The 21,654-nt window shown below is 41.1% G+C and overlaps 1 protein-coding gene across 2 annotated transcripts in view; it reads left to right on the top strand.

Moving 5' to 3' along the window:
* Window positions 1-21,654, top strand: part of FLNC (filamin C) — a 76,156-nt gene that overhangs the window by 12,768 nt on the left and 41,734 nt on the right. For both annotated transcript variants that reach the window (XM_083183272.1, XM_083183271.1), the window contains exons 2-4: window positions 15,504-15,752; window positions 18,222-18,319; window positions 20,171-20,321. In XM_083183272.1, coding sequence (XP_083039398.1) covers window positions 15,504-15,752; window positions 18,222-18,319; window positions 20,171-20,321 — 498 coding nt within the window. The remainder of the gene's footprint in view (window positions 1-15,503; window positions 15,753-18,221; window positions 18,320-20,170; window positions 20,322-21,654) is intronic.

Below are 21,654 nucleotides of genomic sequence, written 5' to 3'. Positions count from 1 at the left end.
TGTGGACAAATAGAAGCAAATCCTGTCCCTCACCAGATAACTGTGACATATAAACACAATGCACTTAATTCAATATTTTTTTTCCTGAATTTCTCAATAAGAAACATTTGGCCTAGGGGTGCCTTGAAAATATTTTGATGCTCTAGGGTGCCGTGATTCAAAAAAGTTTGGGAACCACTGGCTTAGAACTAACTTCTTAACCAACACACTCAAACTTGTTATCAGCCATATGGAAGTTCAATTTCAGAAATATGTATCTTATTTTATGCTTTGTACATTGTTTGCCAGGCAGTTTGTTACTGTGTGATTGCAACCTATTTGACAATCCTACCTGTGAGTTGTATGTCAAGTAATTTAATGTATTATTATAGCAATTGGCTCCCAACTGCCGGGATCCTGATCACATCCCCTAATGTGTGTTCACTATATAAATAATTAGTAATATGAAATAATAAATATTGTATTACCATGCTAAAAGCCAGCATTATGAAAGCATTATTACACTGCAGGCATACTGTAATCATCAGTTTGGCACAAACATTAGTACTGCATGCTGCACCAGCCAATAAAAAGTAACAAATTTTAACTAGGGCCAGATCTCTTCTAGATATGTTGGAATGTCTAGCAGTATGCCTTTGTGTTATTTCACAGATGTATATGTGTAGATTGGATGTTATTTGCTTTATCCCATGATCCTGATCCAGATCAACGGCTAGAACTGGATTTGATAAAAAGTAGCTTTTTCACTGCAGTAAGTGATCGCAAGCTTATTAAGTATATGGGTGTCTAAAGGCCCCCATACCTTTGACCAATATGGCCACTCTTCAACCAATTCTGATGGATCAGCAAGAAAAATCGGGTGAACAGTGTCCAAAACGTATGTGTTTGACATCCAATCTGATCCGATGCATGGTCCAGTGTGCATTGGATCTTCCAACTTGGACCCCCTCCCGGCAGCGTAGAATGGGGTCACATGCGATACATCACATGTCAAAGCATCGCATGCGATGTAGGGGGATCAGATGGCTCGACGCTGCTGTGAGAAGTTGCAGCAGTGTATAGCCACAGGGATCCCTGGCTCCTGTATGGGGGTTTATTTACTGAGATGGGAGTTCTATTGTAGATAGGATGCTGCCCAGAGCAACCAATCAGAATGTACTTCTTATTTATTTAGCACCTTCTAGAAGATAGGAGATAGGATCTACCCATAGCAATATCCAATCTTCAACAGAACTCCCGTCTTAGTAAATAAACCCCTATGAATGAGTGGACAGTCTATGTGCCTGAGGCTGCCCATCCCTGGTGCATGTGTGAAATATTACACATTTCACTCACAGCTCTCCTTTACTCCAACACTCAGTGACCATCTTCATACTCATCTCCATCATTGGCCTCAAGCCTCTAGTTGTATGTTGATTGGGTCCTCACTACTTACATTTAAGCTGTAATGTGTATTGAACTGTGGCGCTCTTTATTTGTACTGTATTTTTGTTATTTATTCAATGTTATGCCAAGTTTTGTCTCCCAGTATTGTTCCTTTGTACGGCGCTGCGAAACACTTGTGGCGCCTTATAAATAAAATAATAATAATAAATATATCATACATTTCTTCTAGCTTTGCCATGATCAATCCCATTTACCAAACCCTACCATGGTAATAATCGCAGCTGTAAAAGTGTGGGTATTAATATTAAATATAACCACAGCTGGTGCAAGGCAGCCTGAAAAACACTATTGTGATTTGCATCGAACATTTTGGCATAAGTATACAAAATGTATTATGCTTTTTGTTTGCTTTATTTTAATGTAAACGGTCAACTATTTACAGTATATTGTTTTACCCATTGTTTAGCAAGATATTTGTACTGTTAAATTAAGTGCGTGTAAACAATTAAAACAAAACAAAATACAATTATTTGTAATAAACAGGACGTTTAAAAATAGTGAAGTAACAAATACTGACTGAAACCAGGTGGAAAACAGTGAATGCAATGTTGATTTGGAAGTCTAAGTGCTCCTTATCTTCCAGTGTATATAAACACAGGCCAGAAGGGGGAAGGTTTGATATGGACCCAACAGGCCTTTTCAGAAACAGTACATTCCTATGTTCAGTGTTCACTCAGCCTCTGTAGAAGTGAACATGTGCTCCTTGCAGTTCTCCTCTGGGGCATCTTTCTAAGGCAAACACTGATTTGTATGCAGTATTTATTTATATAGCGCCAGTAACGTATGGCACATTTACATGTTTGTAATAAATTACAGACAAGAGAATAAGAAGCGGAAATAGGTATAAACTAGAGGGAAATCGATTGACTAAATGCTGTGGGCTGTATTCAAATTTTTCCGACAGTCAGAAAATTGGCACTTTTATCAGACTTTAGGTCAAATTTACATTCTACCTTTTCAATCCAAGTGCCAGTTTTCGACTGTCAGAAAAATTGGCACATTTGAAAAACACAGATTGGTGAATTACTCGCTAACCGTGTGTTTTAGCCAACAATACGTAAAAATGTTTACGCTTTCCGCTGATGCAGATTCAACTTTAAACAAAGTTGAATCTTCATCGGCAGAAATGCCAGACGAAAATGCATTGAATAGGTATTTCATTGACCATCGAATGATGTGGAGCACACACACAAATCTAAGACACTCTCAGGTGTCTTAGGCTTGCATGCGTCCTGGAGGGGAACATGGCAGGCAGCTGACATCCGGTGATGTCAGCTGCCCACCCCCGGCATACGCGTCATCCACCCATTAGTATGAGAACACCCAGCATTTTCATGGGAAAGGCCATGAAACGGTGGGCGTTTCCATGGTTGCGACTACCCGCCGCCCCCCCCCCCCCCGTACTGGTGGCAACTTGGCTACTCGAACCCGCCACATGCACATGTGCAGAAATAAGCATGCGCAGTAAAGAAACATTGCGCGTGGACCAGAATAAGGACCTTTGTCATTGTCAGCTGTCCTGAGGAAGGGGCTTCGGCCTTGAAACGTGACGTAGATGCTATGACTTTTATTTTTGCACGGTGTATGGGCACCTGTGAGACAATGAGCTCCCTCTGATCTTCATGGATACACATATCTGATACAGATATAATGTTACCTCATTTTACAGATATGTACAGTGCGTCAGTGTCCTGTCACCTGTCGCAAATGACTTTATTTACCATCTACTACCATTTGCCTTTACTTTAGTTAATTTTTTTTTTTTTATCATCTATGTATTGGCAGGCGCTGCGGAAGCCTTGTGGCGCCAGATAAATAAATGATAATGATAATAATACAGGCCACGGGAAAAAAGGAGGCAGAGAATGGGCACATATTATTACATGACCAGACTGATTTAAACATCTGTCATAATGTTCTACCTTGTGATTGTATAAACAAAGCAGTTTGCAGGGCATTAGTACCGTGTAAACAGACTGATGAGTCATGTGATATATAAACATGTTAATAATGGTAATATATGCCATCCTAATATGATGTATGTTACCAGCTCTGACACGAGGACAGACAACCGCTCCCTTGAGCATCATACTAAGCAACTCAATGCTTTTGGTTTGTGTGATAAAGCAGATTTTAATTATAGAGATTATGAGCAACATATGTCTTACTTGGCAAAATGTGCATATAATTTAATGATCAAGTTCATTGTTCTTAGCTGGAAGGGCACATCAATTTATTAAAACCAGATATTTGCCCTGCAATTTATTAGTTGTTGAAGGGTGTATCATAGTTTACGGGATAAAATATAATTTTTATTATGTTAAAACTATTTTTTCTTTTCACAAAACATATGCTGTTCTGCTTTAGAAAGCACTGAAGCCTTATACTTGCTTGGCTGTTTGCTAGAAATATACACAATATAGGGCCTGATTCTGATTTGATTTGGAATTAAAGCAAAAAAAAAAAAATTATAGAAAATTACTGTGCACCTGGGCAAATCCACTGCAGGTGGGGCAGATGTTATGTGCAGGAAGAGTAATGCCTCATACACACGGGACAACTGAGCCTCTGCGCTGTGTGATTCTGCTTGGAACAGATCGCTCAGCCTAGATTGCTCAGCACAAAGCGTTGCACCAGCAATGTGAGCTGAGCGATCTGGCACAGCTAGTGTTCTCTGGTTAGAGAACACTGGCCATGACTAGATTTATACTACATGCAATATAAATCTAGTCTGCTGGGGTGCCTACGCGTGCAGCGATCCGTGCTTAATTTCTAATTGATCTAATCAGATCACTTAGAAATAGGGCTACATTCGGGGTGATAGGTTTATGTGGAGTGTGTCCAAACTGACCAGTGTGTTACTCATGGATGGTACCATGGTAACATCGATGTTGTGAAACCATCTGCTAGGGAACCTTTGATTATTTCACCCACTGATGGTCTCCCCTGCTTTACAGTTCAGTAGGATGTGGGCCAGTGATAGACCAGGAGCTTAGCTTCATGGGAATGCCAGGGAGCGGAGCAAAATTTCCATCACTAAACTAAATTGCAGTGTAAATATAAAGCTGTCTATTATATGTGGGCTACATACAAAGGCAGATAGTATTTACTCTGTACAGAAATAAATATAAATTTATTTTCTCCCCTTGCATTGCAACAGGATATGTTCCCTCTATAATATGGTCCAGTCTAGGACTGAGGCATAAAGGGCCAACAAAGGCGACCATGCTTAGAGGTTTGACTAACCATTACAGAGTGCATGGTCTGGGCCCTTGATATATATATTTAGGAACTGCTGCTAGAGCATGCATGATAATGTACCAGATTAATAACTTCAATGCGCTGTAGAAAATACATCATAGCCCTGTGCTATGTGCTTAGTCGGGAACCTGAACCCTAGGGGATGGGAATGGCCCCAAACACTAGGGCCCACCAGGGGTTTCCCGAGAGGGCCAATCCGACTGTGACAGTACCCCTTTCAGATATGCGAGCCGTGAATTTGCTGGTTTGAGCGCCAACCCTGGTAAAATTTGCAGTCACATATGCAGAAATACCAGGTAGATGGACCTTCACATGCCAAAACCCCAGAATTTATCAGCAATATTGTAAGTGCCATTATTAAATATATATATTTTAATAATGGTGAGAAATCTGTTTCATTTTTAAGCTGTACCATTATAGGTGTACCATTCTATAAAAGCTCAATGGTTTGCAACTGGCATCTAAATGCCATAGGAGCTAGTCAATTGTTTGAATGACCATCCCCTTTCTCATGAGAGAGTACATGGGATTATTCATGTTAAGCAGCTTCTCCCATGCTAAGTGCCAAGCATGATGCAGTTATATACCTCCCAAATTAGTTTTTCTTGGATTCGGACTTGCCACGCTGGAGGAAAGGCTGCCCCGAAAAGGGAACTGTGCTACAGAAGGGATGGGCGTGGCATCAGGGGGAGGGGCATAGCCTAGTACTGCAATCCCCCATAGCAGCTGACCAGTCCACGGATCCCCTTCCTGCACTGGTAGACACCATGCGCATGCACATTAGGGATGGCCATCAGTGCAGATGCCATCGATGGCGATTCTGCACCCAGACATCGATAGTGGCAAACTACTTGATGGATAACCATCGATAGTTTTATCTATCGATGGTCAGCCATTATATGTGACTGAATGGCCCGTGGGCCAATCAGTACTCGTGGGCGGGACTTCCGGGTGTTAGGGGGCGGAGCTATGCTCCGTGATCCAGGCACCTTGAGAAAAAAAGAAGAAGTAAACATCGCTTCTCCTTTGCCATCGATATAGGGACACTATCTGGTACTCCCAGATTGATGGCAAAAGTATTCAGCAGCGTTCACATTCCATCGATGATTTTAAATCATCGATGGTCGATGGCCATCCCTAATGCACATTCTGTGCACATGCAGCACAGTGTCCAATTGGCAGGACTGTCCCGACTCCCGCTGTAATCATGACATTTGGGAGGTATCCAGTTACAGCACGCCAGGCACTCCCAACCAGAACCAAAATCCTACTTTAGGAGGGTGTGAGCAGAAATCAACCTTAAGTAGTCATGCAAACAATTGATTAACTCCCGTACAGTTTAGAAGCGAAGTGCAGGAGATACAAACAATTGTCTCCTGGTGTTAAAATGTTAAAATAGCTTTTGGTACGGAGACCCTTTGTAACACCACTCCTTGATTCCTCTTCTTTGATGTAGATGGGATACGTTAATATATAAACTTTAACATTGAGAAAAGAGGTGTTAAGGTGCAGATTGCTCCCCTGCATAGCAGAGAAAGGTTTATTGGTCTGCTGTTGGCACAGATCCTTCCTTCTACTTTGGCATCCTGGGACACAGCTGTTACTGGCCTCCTGTCCTCTTGCATACAAGGCAGCCATTGGAGGACAGAAAAAGTATCTGCCAGTGACACAGCACATAGCTGAGAGAGTGAGAGAAAGCCAGGACCTAAGTGCAAGCTTCCAGGGCACAATTTAGAGATTTCTTTTTTTCATTTCTGCTCTGATGTAGGCAGTAAAGATAACTCCTAACTATTAAGACAATAGGGCATAGAAACTGCTTTAAGTAAAAACATGACTATCATATAATAATAAAATAGGACTAAAAGTAAATATTAAGTTTTACCCAGTGATGGCCTGTGTTCTATGTAGGAGAGCCCCCTTAGTTTTTCCAGGAATCATTAACATGAAATTCTCTTATCCTATCCTCCTTTGCGGCTTCCTAGTCTTCCTACGGGATACGGGGCCTCATTATTTTTCCATTTGATTTGTACCAGATGATTCTATCCTGAATACAGCTTTTATTTATTTTACCATATCACTCTCCATTTAAATCTTTATGCATTGTCCAACAATGAGGGCACCCAATTACCCCCGATAAAACTAAGGGAGCGAAAACGTTATGTTTTTTTTTTATTTTTAACAATGGTTTGTCATTATTTTTCGCCCCAATATAAAACACATTTAGGCTATTTCAGCCCCGGTTTTGCGGATAAACCGCATATTAGGAATTAGGGTTATCTGTTTTTGAGGGGTTTTATTATACCTAGTGTAAAATAATGTGCAAATGGTGCTATTAAATTGGTAGAACAGGGTGTCTGATGTAACTTTTACCAATGTTGATAATAATTATTATCCACACATACTGTACCTGGGTGCACTTCTCATTTGCTGAAGCGAGACCTGCACATTGGTCATTCAGGTGCACCCAACCATTCTGCAAAGCATATTGAGCATGCTTTGTAAATGACCTCCGCTGTGGCACCTCAGTGGGTACTAGATACAGCTGCTTAGCACAGAGTCAGCTGACAGCTGTCATGAATGGAGAGTGACAGATTAAATGCCTGTGTAGCTTTCCTTCATAAAAAAAAAATGTCACCTGTGCCTCTCAGCAGACAGAGCTTTGTACATGATTAACAGCAGGATTGACTCTTTCATTTGTTGTCTTACGTGTGACATCCAACAGAAGAGTTGCTTTAATAACAGCCCAGATATCTCACTGCAAACTTTGCTGTTATGTCAATCACCTTTCTACATTTGTTAGGTTTTGGAATAGTTGCAGGGGGAGAGATGACCACCAACCATCAGCTCTTACCTGTCATTTTCACAGCCTGTGACATAGCAGTTATGAGCTGATTGGCTGGTGGCTTATCACTCTCCATTTTATCACTTTTTAAGCTTAGTACATCTGGTCCAGGGGAACACATTTTTTTTTGTTAAATATCCTTTAGTAATCCCTTATTAAAATCATAAAAAATAAAAGTGCATATTTATTGTTTTCAGACCTGCCCCAACATAGATGAAATAGATAAATGAGCAGGAGAGCTGTTTCATATAGTCTACTATCTACTGTCCTACTAGTTCCAAACAATTGTTTATGACATAATGAGAACTAAAGGGAGAATGTGACATCAATGCTCTTAGTCCTACATACGGGGTGACTTCATCCTTGTGCTGAGTGACGTACTTAAGCACAGATCGTTTAGAATACATCGCTGACACACTTGCGATGCACCAGCGATGTGTGATGAGCGATCTGTGCTAACAACCAGTATTTTCTGGTGAGAATACTGGAGCTCTGACTAGATTTTTTCAGTCAAAATCTAGTCAGGCGATGGCGATGCGCAAGACCGAGCATCACCGTCGCAATGTGTGCTTAAGTTCAAAGAAGGGAAAAATTGCCCTATGTGTAAAGGGATTTGACTTAAGTGATTAATCAGCCAGAGGATCGCCTGAATTACTCCCAAACTCCATTTATACTCAATTATCAAAATCTTTAAAACAATGTACATACACACTGGGCGACTTTGAGATAAAAGACACTCAAAACAGCAAGTTTGAGCAGCTTTCAGCTCAAAGCCGCCCATTGTGTATGCTCCGACATTGAGTGGTGAGTGCTGCTGCGCGCTACCGCATCATTGCCGGGAAAGCCGCTCATCTGCTGGTAATACTTTGCATAGCTCTGCGCTATGGAAAGCCATCCTCTCCCCTCCATCTGGGCCTGGCACGGGGAAAGCCGTGTGTATGCATCGTTGTCCATACACGCTATGTATGGACCTTAAGTTATAGAACACTTTTTAGGATTGTGTATATCTCCAGTGTAACTATTGATATGCATGTCACCCACATTTGTGGCCACTGTTTTAGTTCTTCATTTACATTTATGTTTAGTCCTGTGTACCCTGTATTGTTCTATTTATGTGACCTATGTACGGCGCTGCAAACCACTTGTCGCGCCTTATAAATGAAATTTAATAATAACAATAAGAATGCAGCTGATTGTCCTTAACAATTAAACAGTTGGCAGCTGCAGGTGATAATGTAATAAATCTCCAAATGTCTGCTATAATTGCCAGTAATGTTAACTCATCCTGTGCTGGTGACAGATTGCCTCATTGTCTGTTGATTACTAGGGGGCACATGGTATGAGCAGTGCAGACTTGAGGGGAGATAGCAGCAGAATTGTTGCTTGGACAGGTGGTATAGGTTTCCTGGCTTAGTGACAGGTGTCTCTCTCTCACACACAATCACACACACACAAACAAACACACACACATTTGGTCCTACCACTTCGGCAGTTGCTCCTGATTCTCCAGAAGGAAACAGCTGAGAACACCAAAGACCACAGGATCTGGAGTCACAACAGCATTCCTTAACATGGCAGCTGTCTCTGCATTGCTGGCAGTCTTTTTACCTTTTAATGTGAATGTCTTAACTATGCGCCGCACCCTTCTAGACATTACTTCTGAGACTTCACCAATGTGGTCGTAGCACTGGGTACATTCATTTCCAGTAGTGCAAGTACAGTTACCAAAATGATTTATAATTTTGAGGATGGGGCCAGCACGAAAACTTCTGCATGGCCCTCTTCATTTATCAAACTGCACCTGATTGATATTCAGCTTTAAATATGATGCAGTATATCCAAAGCAAGTAAAGTAGATTTAGAAAAACCATGTAATGGAAGGGAAATAATCTGTCTGGAAAAGGCTGCAAGCTGAGTGGTCTGTGGTCCTTGGGTCGACAATGTCTAAGTTGATAGTTACTAGGTCGACACCTGAAAATGGTCAACATACCGTAGGTCGGCATTGACAGAAGGTCAATACAAGCTTAAGGTCAGCATGGACCGGATCGACACGTTAAGAGGTCGACACAGGTTTTTCACGTTTTTTTGTGTAGACCGACTTGGTTTTTACTTTACAATCCAATTGGGCATAGAGGGAGAAGATAATAGTGTACCAAGCGCGGTACACTTATATGGTATCCATGACAACATGGACACAAAAAAACCCTGTGAAAACTTGTCGACCTTTTGAGTGTTGATCTTAAGCTTGTGTTGTCCATTTCGACCTTAATCTTGTGTCAACCTTCTGGCAATGTCGACCTATGGTATGTCGATCATTTTCCAGGGTGACTGTCGACTTATACATTGTCTGTCTCTTATACCATAAGCCAGCTGAGTTCTGCTGGTCGTAGGATTTCCATGTAACTTCTGCCATCCTGTATGTATCACAGTTAGGGGATAAATGACTCCTTATAATACACAATAATACATAAAGCAAATCTCTTCGGATATGGTCCTCCCTGACTGATATCTCTACTTACAAAATAAGGCCAAGCCTAGTTTACATTGTAGGGCTGGTATACGTTCATTGGAACGACACACAAAAGGTTGACATGCATTGGGTTAACCACTAAAGGTCTACATGGCTTAGGTCGACACCAGAAATAGGTCGACATGCTTAAGGCTGGCATGGTTGGAAGGTTTTTGAAAAGCCCATGTTGTGAAAATGGGTGACATACAGAGATCATACCTGCTCCAGAGCACATCATGGGTGCTTTTTAACACCCGCAATGTATCGCATCCCATGCAGGGGAAACCAAGATCCATTCGCAGGGGTGTCGCCAGGAACCAGGCGGGGGTGATGACGAGAGCTGGGGGGGGGGGAGCCAGACAGAGGGAGCTGGGAGCCAGACGGCAGGCAAATAAAAAGAAAACCCATACAAATGAACAGGCGGCCGCTGATTGACTAAGCGAGCTTTCTCAGTCAATTAGTGGCTGCTCCCTCCACCCGGCTCTCAGCGTCCCCCTGTCTGGTTCCCATCTCCCTCCACCTGCAGCCCCCCCGGGAGTTACATGCGATAAACCGCATACGATTTATCACATTTAAAAAATGGCACATCAGGTGCCAAATCGTATGTGAGCTCTCCCAGGGAGCTGCCAGGGAAATCAGGTCCCACTTGTCCTTAATGCAAGTTGGCCCTAGGGGATTATTCTGGTTCACTCGGAAAGGCACAATCACTCTCTTATGGACAAAACCATGTGCACTGCAGGTGGGGCTGATGTAACATGTGCAGAGAGAGTTAGATTTGGGTGTTTTATTGTTTCTGTGCAGGGTAAATACTGTCTGCTTTATTTTTACACTGCAATATAGATATCAGTTTTAAGTACAAACTCCACCCAAATCTAACTCTCTCTGCACATGTTACATCAGCCCCACCTGCAGTGCATATGGTTTTGTCCATTACAGAGTGATTGTGCCTTTGCGAGTGAACTAGAATAACCCCCCTGTATGGGGGCCTTAAGTCCTCTTCCTATGAGGAAAAATGGCCAAATCGCATGTGTTTGGCATCCCATCTGATCCGATGCACGGGTTCCATGCGCATTGGTTCAGAGCTGGAGGTCGGACTTGCTGCACAGAAGATAAATCGGATTTGCAGCCTTCAGTGCAAAATCAGATGGAAGCAATCCTAGAGAGCTCCCGGGAAAGTTCAAGGGAAATCAGGTCCAACTTGTGCCTCAGACAAGTCTGACTAGTGTATGGGGGCCTTTAGAGTGAGGAATATTATTGTATACCTTATATCAGCAATGCAACATAAAATAAAATATAGAAATATATTTTTATACAGTGAGTTTACAGTTTATTTGACACACGTGTGAGCTTGTCATCTGTTTTTAATCTAAACTCCACTTCTTTAGTTTTACGGATCAGGTCATAAATTCATCTCTTGGTAAGAGAGGACTTACTTGTAGATGTCAGTTCCCTCAGGGAATGTAAATGGTCGTTATAGTGAGTGCTGCTGAATGTTTCTTTAAATAGATGCAAATGTTTCCCTTGTGATTGAAGCATGCAGTGAAATTCATGCTGCACTGATCTGTCTGGTTTATAAAATGTAATTTAATATGGATGCTATTGATAATGACATTACAATTCATAGTAACTTTATGCAGTTTATATTTGTGGAATCTATGCCTACAAAACAATAAGTAAACATTTCCAAATATAGGGCATGCATATTAGTTTTATTTGCACTTGTAGACGGACAGTTTCCCTGCAGCCAGAGGTAGAAACTCCAGTCACTCTGGGCCCTATTCAGCTGCTAATGTCTTTTTTCTGAATTCACTACTGCAGGGTCCTCAAACTAATTTGCTCTGGGACCCCATCAGACAATAAATTGAATTACGGGACCCCAGCAAGAAGCACTTACTGCAGAAGGTCATCACATCACATCACATGTGTAGTTAGCAGACGGCACATAAATGGCAGTATTGCGGAGGCACAAAGTGATGGGAGGAGCCTAAAGTAACAGACAATTCAACAGACTTTTCAGACTCACTGCCTGAGATTATAAAAGTCATTAGCCTGATGGTCAGCAACATGGCGTCACGACCCCATGCTGAGAAGGTTGGGACCCACTTTGGGGTCTGGACCCACAGTTTGAGAACCGCTGCACTACTGGCGGGACAAGGTGTTTTGAGGCGTGGCCTATACCTGCGATGCTCCCACGAGGCCACACCCCGTTTTTCGACGCTGAGCTGCTGGCTATGCCCCCAGCCCCTCTGGCTGCAAGAATAGATGCAGTGTCTCCTCCTGAACTGCAGTTAACATAGCCTCTGTGGATGTGTAAAGGTTCCCATACACTTGTGCAAGGTATCACATGCAAACATTGCATGCGATACCCAGGCAAATGACCCGGCAGCTTCCCTGGTGACTGGATCACATACGATATATCGTATGCGGTTCTTTTGCATACGATATATGACATGCTATCCCCGTAAGGGCTGCGGGTACGGCAAATTCTTAGGGCCTTATTCTAGTTCACTCTTTCTGACAAAATTTTTCTTAGATGGACAAAACCATGTGCACTGCAGGGGGGCAGATGTAACATGTGCAGAGAGAGTTATATCTGGGTGAGTTATTTTGTTTCTGTGCAGGGAAAATACTGGCTGCTTTATTTTTACACTGCATTATAGATCTCACTTTGAAGTAAAACCCCACCCAAATCTAATTCTCTCTGCACAAGTTACATCTGCCCCCTGCAGTGCACATGTTTTTGTCCATCTAAGAAGGATTGTGTCAGAAAGAGTGAACAAGAATAAGGCCCTTAGTGCAGTGCTTCCATTCTAGGGGCTCCGATTCCCTCCACAAGGGGCTGTGCATCAGATCGGAGTTAAAACACATGTGATTTGCCACTTTACATCTGATTTATCAGCCTGATTTATTATTTATTTATTTATAGTTTCTTATATAACACTGCAAATTCCATTACGCTTTACAATACTGTAGATGTCTGATGTGTCGAATTCGGATTAAATCAGGCAAAATCGCACAAGTGTATGGCCACCTTTACTGTTTCTGAGAGGTCAGCCGCTTCCATTGACGTCTACCACACTTTCAGGACATGCGCACGGGATGAACTTTTTAATGTTCACTGCCAGTCACCGCCTGGCAGAGTTTTGCCTTACTATTGCCCAGAGTTTTGCCTTACTATTGCCAGCAATTTCGTGCACTGAGTTGTGCATTCAGATGTACGAATGTGCCCTAGGGGTTGTCAAGAGTTTTTGCACATGCGCAGTTGCAAATGATCGCTCAACTGAGCAAACGTTGGCACTGCATCCGCCACTGAATCAAGCACGATGTGTACAGGAAGCAGGAATACTTGTGTGGGCAGAGAATAATTAATATTCTGAATAGTAAATAGTCTGTAGTCCAATGCTGCATACAATTGTTGTATATATGTTGTAATAATATCATCAACTGAAGTGTCTCCAAAATAATTCAACTCACTTTTGCTTTTAGATATTACTATTTGTGATTGATTCCACTCTTTGATTTTTTTTTATACATTGACTGTTTTATGCCTAAATCATTGGTTCATCTTTCTGTCTCCCTACTACAATTGCCAGTAATCTGGTTTTGCCTGACAATTACGGCTCTGGTAAATAAAACATGAATGTAATCAGAAAGATAAAGCAACGCATTTGGTTAAACATTTTAATGTTACCCAAAACATACAGATTGTCTGAAGCAGAGTATCACGCCTTACTGAAGCTTAAAGGTGGCCAGTGGAAGTGTAGGACAGAGTGACGCATTCAAGCATAATACAATGAAGGAGGATTTTATCTGTGAAATGCGCACAAACTACTTTATCTGAGGAATTATTAGGTTAAGTCAATGCATAGAACACTGTGAGATTTCGTAACTTAAATTAATCTTTCAAAGCCCTAAAATGATTTAAGCAGATTAAAACCTAAACTATCTGGATGGTGAATCACCTTAGTTCATAGTAAAAAAAAAAAATGATCTAGGGATTTGGGTGCATCTTGTAGTAGGGTGTGCACCAGTGTACACTCAGGAAACATATACCTGACTTACTGCATATAATTGTTTTCAATGTTTAATAAGAGGCAGATATAATTTGTGGTAGGGTTTACCCATGGTTAATTGCTCTGTCCTGAGCTTTGCAATCACCTACCTAAACCCTGCATATTGAGCCCCAGAGGCTGCACTGCACACAGATTTCTGTGATAAATGCACCATATTGGGTTCAATGCACAGTGTAAGCCATACGTTTCTGCACTTCACATAGAATCTGTGGGTTCACACACATAACTCATCATGGGAAAAAAAAGGCAGAAAACCTGAATAACTCCAGCATTAAACTCAAATGGTAAACAGTGGGTAGTTGTATATGCCTATAAATATTATTATTATTATTATTATTACTACTAATAATAATCATCATCATCATCATCATAATACACCTGCAAATATAGGACCATGGGACAAGTGTTATAGACAAACCAGTGGTAATATAGGATAGGTATTATAGACTAGTAAGCCCTCTCAAAGCAAATGCGTTGAAAGCTAGTCAGCTACCTTGTGATTGCCTCTGTGTTTGTGCATGTGTGAGAGGGAAATGGATGTAGTTTCACACGCTGACAACAGACGGCAGTATTTCGGAGACACACAAACGGACACTAGACATACTGTAGACTAGTTTTTATAGACTAGCCCAGTGGTTCCCAAACTTTTTTTAATCACAGCGCTCTAAAGTATGAGAATTTAGAAAAAAGAAATTAAGTCAATTGTGCTTATACTGTATGTCATCCTTAGGTTCAATTATGTTATGAGGGACTTGCTTGCATTATGACTGGCAGCCACAAGCACTGGTTTCACCTATTACACGGTCCATAAATAGTTTGATTTGGTCCTGGACTATCAATCCAAGGCACACATCCATGTGCCCCAAGGCACCCCAGGGAGCCACGGCACGCAGCTTGGGAACCACTGTTCCCACTAGCCGGTGGCAGTATTGGATAGGTATTATTGTAGAATAGTCAGTAGGATGATATAACAGATATGATAGAGTAATCATTGGCACCATAAATGGTAGATTAACCAACGGAATCATAAGACAGGTACAGTACTATAGCCTAAACAGTGACACCACAGGACAAGTATTATGGGACCATTTCACTGAATATTAGATTAGCCAGTGGTCCCATAGGGCAGGAATTCAGGAATTAACTGTTCTGTGGGGCATAAGTCAAGTGTTATAACTTGTCATTGGGACAGGTATGGACATATTTTATATACATAAGTGGTGAAATATATATAAACATTTGTTTTGTAAGTGTAAATTCTTACTTTAATGCAGTGTGTTTATTATGTGAGTTCTGTTTATGAAATAGATACTAGTATTTAATAGTTCATACACAATATTGGTTGAACTCAATATTATTATTTAAATTACAGATTCAAAAGCCATTGTGGATGGAAACCTCAAACTTATCCTGGGTCTGATCTGGACACTTATTCTGCACTACTCCATCTCTATGCCCATGTGGGAAGATGAGGATGAAGAAGATGCTAAGAAACAAACACCAAAGCAAAGGCTTCTGGGATGGATTCAGAATAAAATACCACAGCTGCCTATCACCAACTTCCACCGGGATTGGCAGGATGGAAAAGCGCTGGGTGCACTGGTAGACAACTGTGCCCCTGGTAAGTAAAGTACAAACGAATCTCACCATCTTCATATATTCACTGACAGTCAAATTAGATTTACTATCCAGTAAAACAACAGTCAGAAAAGCTTTGTATTTAGCATAGAAAAATAACATTTATTATGTAAAACACTTCGATCACAATGTCAATTCACAGATATTTTACATCTCACTGCCTGTCTAGAGGTTTATTGATTGACAGATTTCTGATAGTGACCAGTGCTGTCTAGTTTTCGGCAATGCTTGCATTATGAGATGATTATCAGTGTAGAAAGAAGTGAATATTTGTTTTTGTAAATAAGTCGTTAAAGATTTGACTCTAAAAAGCACATTCCAACCCAGGGGTGAACTGGATCCTTGTGATCAGCATCCAAGTATTAGGTCATAGACAGAAATATCCGTGGCTATCCCTGGGAATACCCCCCTTCACTGTGATTTGGTATGGGGAACAATGGGTATCCCTGTGTGCACTCCTGGTTCCGCTCATTTATTTTCCTCACATATAGACATAAATTACATAATATTGGATATTTAACAGCAACAAGGACCATTCCCATAAGTTAAGTACCACTGTTGTGGAATCATTATATGCCCACAGCCTATACAGGGTAACTGTGCTGGTGTTTTGCACAGTGGTACAAGGCCATCTTAACGTAGTGTATGAACACACTGGGCAGCTGCCCAGGGGCCTAGATACTAGGGGACTTTGAGCAAATGTATTCTTATTGGGAGGAAGGTAGAAGACGTTGTCCAACTGTTCTGACTATGAATGACACTAAGTGGTCAGGCAGCATTCTCTACCTGCCTCCTGGTCTGCAACCAATAAATGACTGTCAGAATGTTGATTGGTGAATGGCTGGCCTTATCCACCAATTAGTGTGCTTACAGCCAATTACTGTATGAATGCATGTGGAGAGATGGTTCAGCACTACAAGAGAGGAAGTTATTTTAACTTATTTACAAGAAGTGGTGCGTAGGGGCCACAGTGCCTACAATCCTGTTAAGAAGGCCCTGAGTGGTAATATTTTGAAAACAAGAGTCTATATGTACAGCTTTGAGCAGGGCCCTCCTACCCCAATGTTGGTTTGTTACTACCCAGTTTGTTTCATCACTGTTGTTTCCAATTGTAAAGCGCAACGGAATATGCTGCGCTATATAAGAAACTGTAAATAAATAAATAACAAATACAGTCTACCCTTATTATTATCCTCTGAAAGTATTGATAGTGTATTACAGCTTGAAATCGAAAGGTCAGGTTTCGAAAGGAGAATACTGTTGTTCATTTATATGTAGTCATGCCGCTGTTTTAAGTGTGACTGTACTGTACACTGCTGTCTGTTCCTCCCCATGACAAGTGAGAAATGCGGCTGTAACATTATCCAGGTTAGCTGTCTGCCTGTCTGCCAGGGAGCAGGAAGGTGGGGAGGAGAAATGTGTAATCTCATATAAGGCAAGAGGCAGCAAGTATACCCCAGATTACACAAGCTCGCACCAACTGCATAAAACAGCATACTGTCACAGCGGGGACGTGCATTCAGGGGAGGCAGTCCTTCCCCTGTCATTTTGCTTAAAATAATACAATGAATATACCTATGACACATATTCTGTTTCATAAGTATTGTCTTTAGCAAATTGTAATCTTTAAAATAGTTTGTGAGGCACCAATAAGTGTGCCTCCCAAAAAAGTGTACAAGGCGATGAAGCGGGGGGCACGGCTAAGCCATGGGCCAAAAAAGTCCATTAAAAATAAAGGCAAAAGCGGCACTTCTAGAAGTGTTTCATTGACAGGGGCTGCTGTGATAAAACATCAGATCCAGCTGCTGTCCAATCACAGCAGCCCCTATAAATTAACTTCAGCTTTTCAGCTTCTGGAAGACCCACTTTGGCTCTCCCCTCCCATCCCCATCTCCTCTCCCACCACCTGCCGGGGGGGGGGGGGGTGGTGCGGCTGTCGGCGGCAGTCGGGGGGTGGTGGTGGTGTTGGGGGGGGGGGGGTGTCCTCGTCAGCTGGATCTGAAGATGGGGGGTGGTGCGGTGGTGGCTGTGACAGTGCCTCTCTGTTCACAGACTCCACTGCACATCTAGGAAAGAAGCACTATTGACTAGCTTCTGTGATGAGATCACACCATTAAATGTCATGTACTAATATTTTTAATGAATAGATCTAAATATATATATATATATATATATATATATATATATATATATATATATATATATATATATATATACAGAGTACATGTATAATAGCAGCAAGGCCATATACACATAAGGACTTCCAGAAATCTGTTTCCTTGAATGTACTATTCTTTTTTAAGTTAAAATGATTTTAAATTGCATTCCAAGAGTGGACTGTACTTTTCATAAGTGTGTTGCTTTTACCCCATACACATCTATTTGTCTGTCCATTGTAGTGCTCCAAGGAATTGTGGTACATAATAATACTAATGCTCCATTCTTCTTTTAGGTCTCTGCCCAGACTGGGAAGCCTGGGACCCCAACCAGCCTGTGGAAAATGCAAGAGAGGCAATGCAGCAGGCAGATGACTGGCTAGGTGTACCACAGGTAAGAGGCAATGCATTAGGCAGATAAATAGCTAGGTTTACCACAAGTGTGCGGCAGTGTGTGACGTTGGACCTTTTCAATGTCAGGTAAATTTTGCCAACTGTCAGAATAGATTCCGACATTAGGAAACTTTATGGATCTGTGAAAACGGCCTCCGATAGTCAAAAATGCCCATGGATCCAATCCAAATGAACGTTTTTGACAATACAAATTAATCTGCACGAGGGGAGAAAATGGACAGGATTAAATACCCCCTAAGGAGTAAATTTATTAAAGCTTCTAAAAATGGAAAAAGGTGATGTTGCCCATAGCAACCAATCAGATTCTGTCTATAATTTTCTAGGATGCAATAGAGAAATGATAGACAGAATCTAATTGGCTGCCATGGGATTCCTTGATGGACTTTTTTCAACCTCACCAACTATGTATGTTACCTCTTTTATTTTCAGAAGCTTTAGTAAATTACTTTCTACTAGATGCAATAAACTTACAGTCCAATTCATTTTATCTTATTAAACGTACTTTTGCACCATTTGCACAGACATAGGACCTTATTCAGATCAGATTGCATCACAAATTTGTTCTCAAAATGGGAAAAAACATTTGCACTGCAGGTAGGGCAGATGTAACATGTGCAGAGAGAGTTAGATTTGGGTGAGTTATTTTGTTTCTGTGCAGGGTAAATACTGCCGGCATTATTTTTACACTGCAATTTAGATTTCAGTTTCAACACACCCCACCCAAATGTAACTCTCTCTGCACATGTTACATCTGCCCCACCTGCAGTGCACATGGTTTTCCCAGTTTGAGAACAAATTTGTACTGCAATCAGATCTGAATAAGGGCCATAATATGACCAATGAAGATTTCATACTGCAGAATTTTGAGCATGTGCAGTAAAAACAATGGTTAATTATGATCATACCATCTTCCCACAAAAGGCTATAGAATTGTCTGCAGGCATAAAGATCAAACATGGGTACTTACATTTCTGAAGGGATGTTTAGATGCTTCAAAATATAGTGCTCTGTGCATTGTAGTGCTAAATGTAAACTATAACATGACAAACTAAAAATCATTCTTTGTGTGGCCACTTTTAATTTGAAGGAAGAGAAACACAAAGTAGCAAATGTATTCCAATGAGGAAAACTTGCATCAGAGATATAGATAATGTAAGGAAATAACTTTGTATTAGAGATGAAGTTGAAAGGAAACCAGGCAGTCTGTAGGTGCTGGTGAGTCCTGAGGACCGAGGCTGAGAACCACAGTTCTAGAAGGTGCTAAATATATAAGAAGTAGATTCTGATTGGTTGCCCATAGCAACATCACATGTGAAATAATCCCCATCCCATCTAAGTAAATTTCCCACTTGTTTGTAGTTCTACCATCCTCTTGTTTCAGCCGTCCATTAGGCTCATTAACTTAGCCAATAATATGCTTGTAACTGTACCTACACTTGTAAAGTACTTATGTATATATGTATTTTTTTTACATTGTTTATTATGCTTTGTAACTTTGCTAAGTACAGTACTGCAGAGTGTTGTGGTTCCGTATAAATAAATGGTAATAATAACTCCATGGTAACTCTAATAATGAGTACCTAGAAATAACCAGCTGTAAATCAAGTATTTCATTTAGTAAAGATGTTTGAAAATTCGGAACCAATTTCAAATTGGATAGAAATGTTACCAGTTTTAGAACATTTTGCTGCACGGTTCACATTTGATTGCACAGTGTATTAGTCATCATTCTTGTTCACCTGTGTCTGCACCTGATCAAATCCATATTGTCAGAAGAGTAAGATTACATATAAATATGATAATCACAGATTGTTATATATTTCTGTTGTAGGTCATCGCTCCTGAAGAGATTGTGGATCCCAATGTAGATGAGCACTCAGTCATGACCTACCTCTCACAGTTCCCCAAGGCCAAGCTGAAGCCAGGAGCACCTCTGCGATCTAAGCAGCTGCATCCCAAGAAAGCCATTGCCTATGGGCCTGGTAAGAGAAATTATAGTCCTTTGATGATTGCTAATTATGACTTTAAAAAGCTTTTATCGTAATTGGAAAACTTCAAGGATTTTTGTTTTAACCGTTTACATAAAGACTGCACATAAAGGTAGAATCATTACAAATACTCTTCTTGCATTGGTAATGAAGGGTTAAAATGGGAAACCAGGTAGCCCCCGCAGTTCCCTTCCTGCTGGCTCTCTTAGTGTAACACGATGTCTGGGTGAGCTCATGCTCTCAATCCGCTCTGCTCCATCTCCACTTGGCAGCGTCAGGATTGTTACAATATGTTGATCTGAAGCAGTCAAACTGCCTGCTGCCAAAACTCCCAAATGTGGACAATTAGGAGACAGCCAGGACCAAAACATAAACTTCACTGTGGCCTTACTAAGTCCCAGCAGTTCCAGACAGATCTAGAGATGGAGTAATGAGAACATACCGCACAGTCCGGCTAGCCATGTGTTCCATTGGTACTGCTCCTGAAATGTCCTTGAGATATAGTTAAATATAAAGATAACATTATTTCTATAAATTGAAGTTTCAAACTGTGCAAATAGGGCAGTGACTTAGCCTTTTCCACCATATATGTATTCATTCAATATAAGTGTTATATATTCATTTATTTACCGAATGTGAAATGTAGAGAGATGCAGGACCCAACAAAGCAGTGAAGTTTTCTAAAGTGAATTTATTTAATCCATCTGAAATCATTATATATTGTCAAAGTAAAGGTGTTCCTCCCAGTGGCGCCCTTTAAAGAAGAGTACGTCCCTGTAGATAAAGGGACGGTCCTCTTCTCCGTATAAACGTGGTAATGTATAATACCCCGGACTTCCCTCCTTTTGATACAAGGATCCTCTTCTCCGTATCACAAAGGAAAGCCAAATGCAGATGTTAATCCCTTGGACCATCCACAGGGGGGCAGAATTCCCTCCAATAGTGTAGGTACCGGAAAAAGAGTGAAAAGGAGGTACATAGAATAATACCCTTTATTTATACACAAAATAAAATCCACAAGAACCTACTATTATCCACAATGCCTATTATTCTAGTGAGGACTGGACTTTGGACCTGTTACCCCTTTGGCCTGGATGTGGAGGTGTATCCCGGGTATTCACCTTCCTCTCATGCGCATTAGAGAACTTCTGTACCCACTTAAGTTCTCCAACACCTGGGTAATTGGCCACTGTTTACCTCTGTTCTTGTGGATTTTATTTTGTGTATAAATAAAGGGTATTATTCTATGTACCTCCTTTTCACTCTTTTTCCGGTACCTACACTATTGGATGGAATTCTGCCCCCCTGTGGATGGTCCAAGGGATTA

The sequence above is a fragment of the Crinia signifera genome, chromosome 4 (genome assembly GCF_055691185.1).
Source record: "Crinia signifera chromosome 4, ASM5569118v1, whole genome shotgun sequence".
Lineage (NCBI taxonomy): Eukaryota > Metazoa > Chordata > Amphibia > Anura > Myobatrachidae > Crinia > Crinia signifera.
The sequence above is the reverse complement of the archived record's forward strand: the minus strand, read 5'-3'. Positions and strand labels throughout refer to the sequence as shown.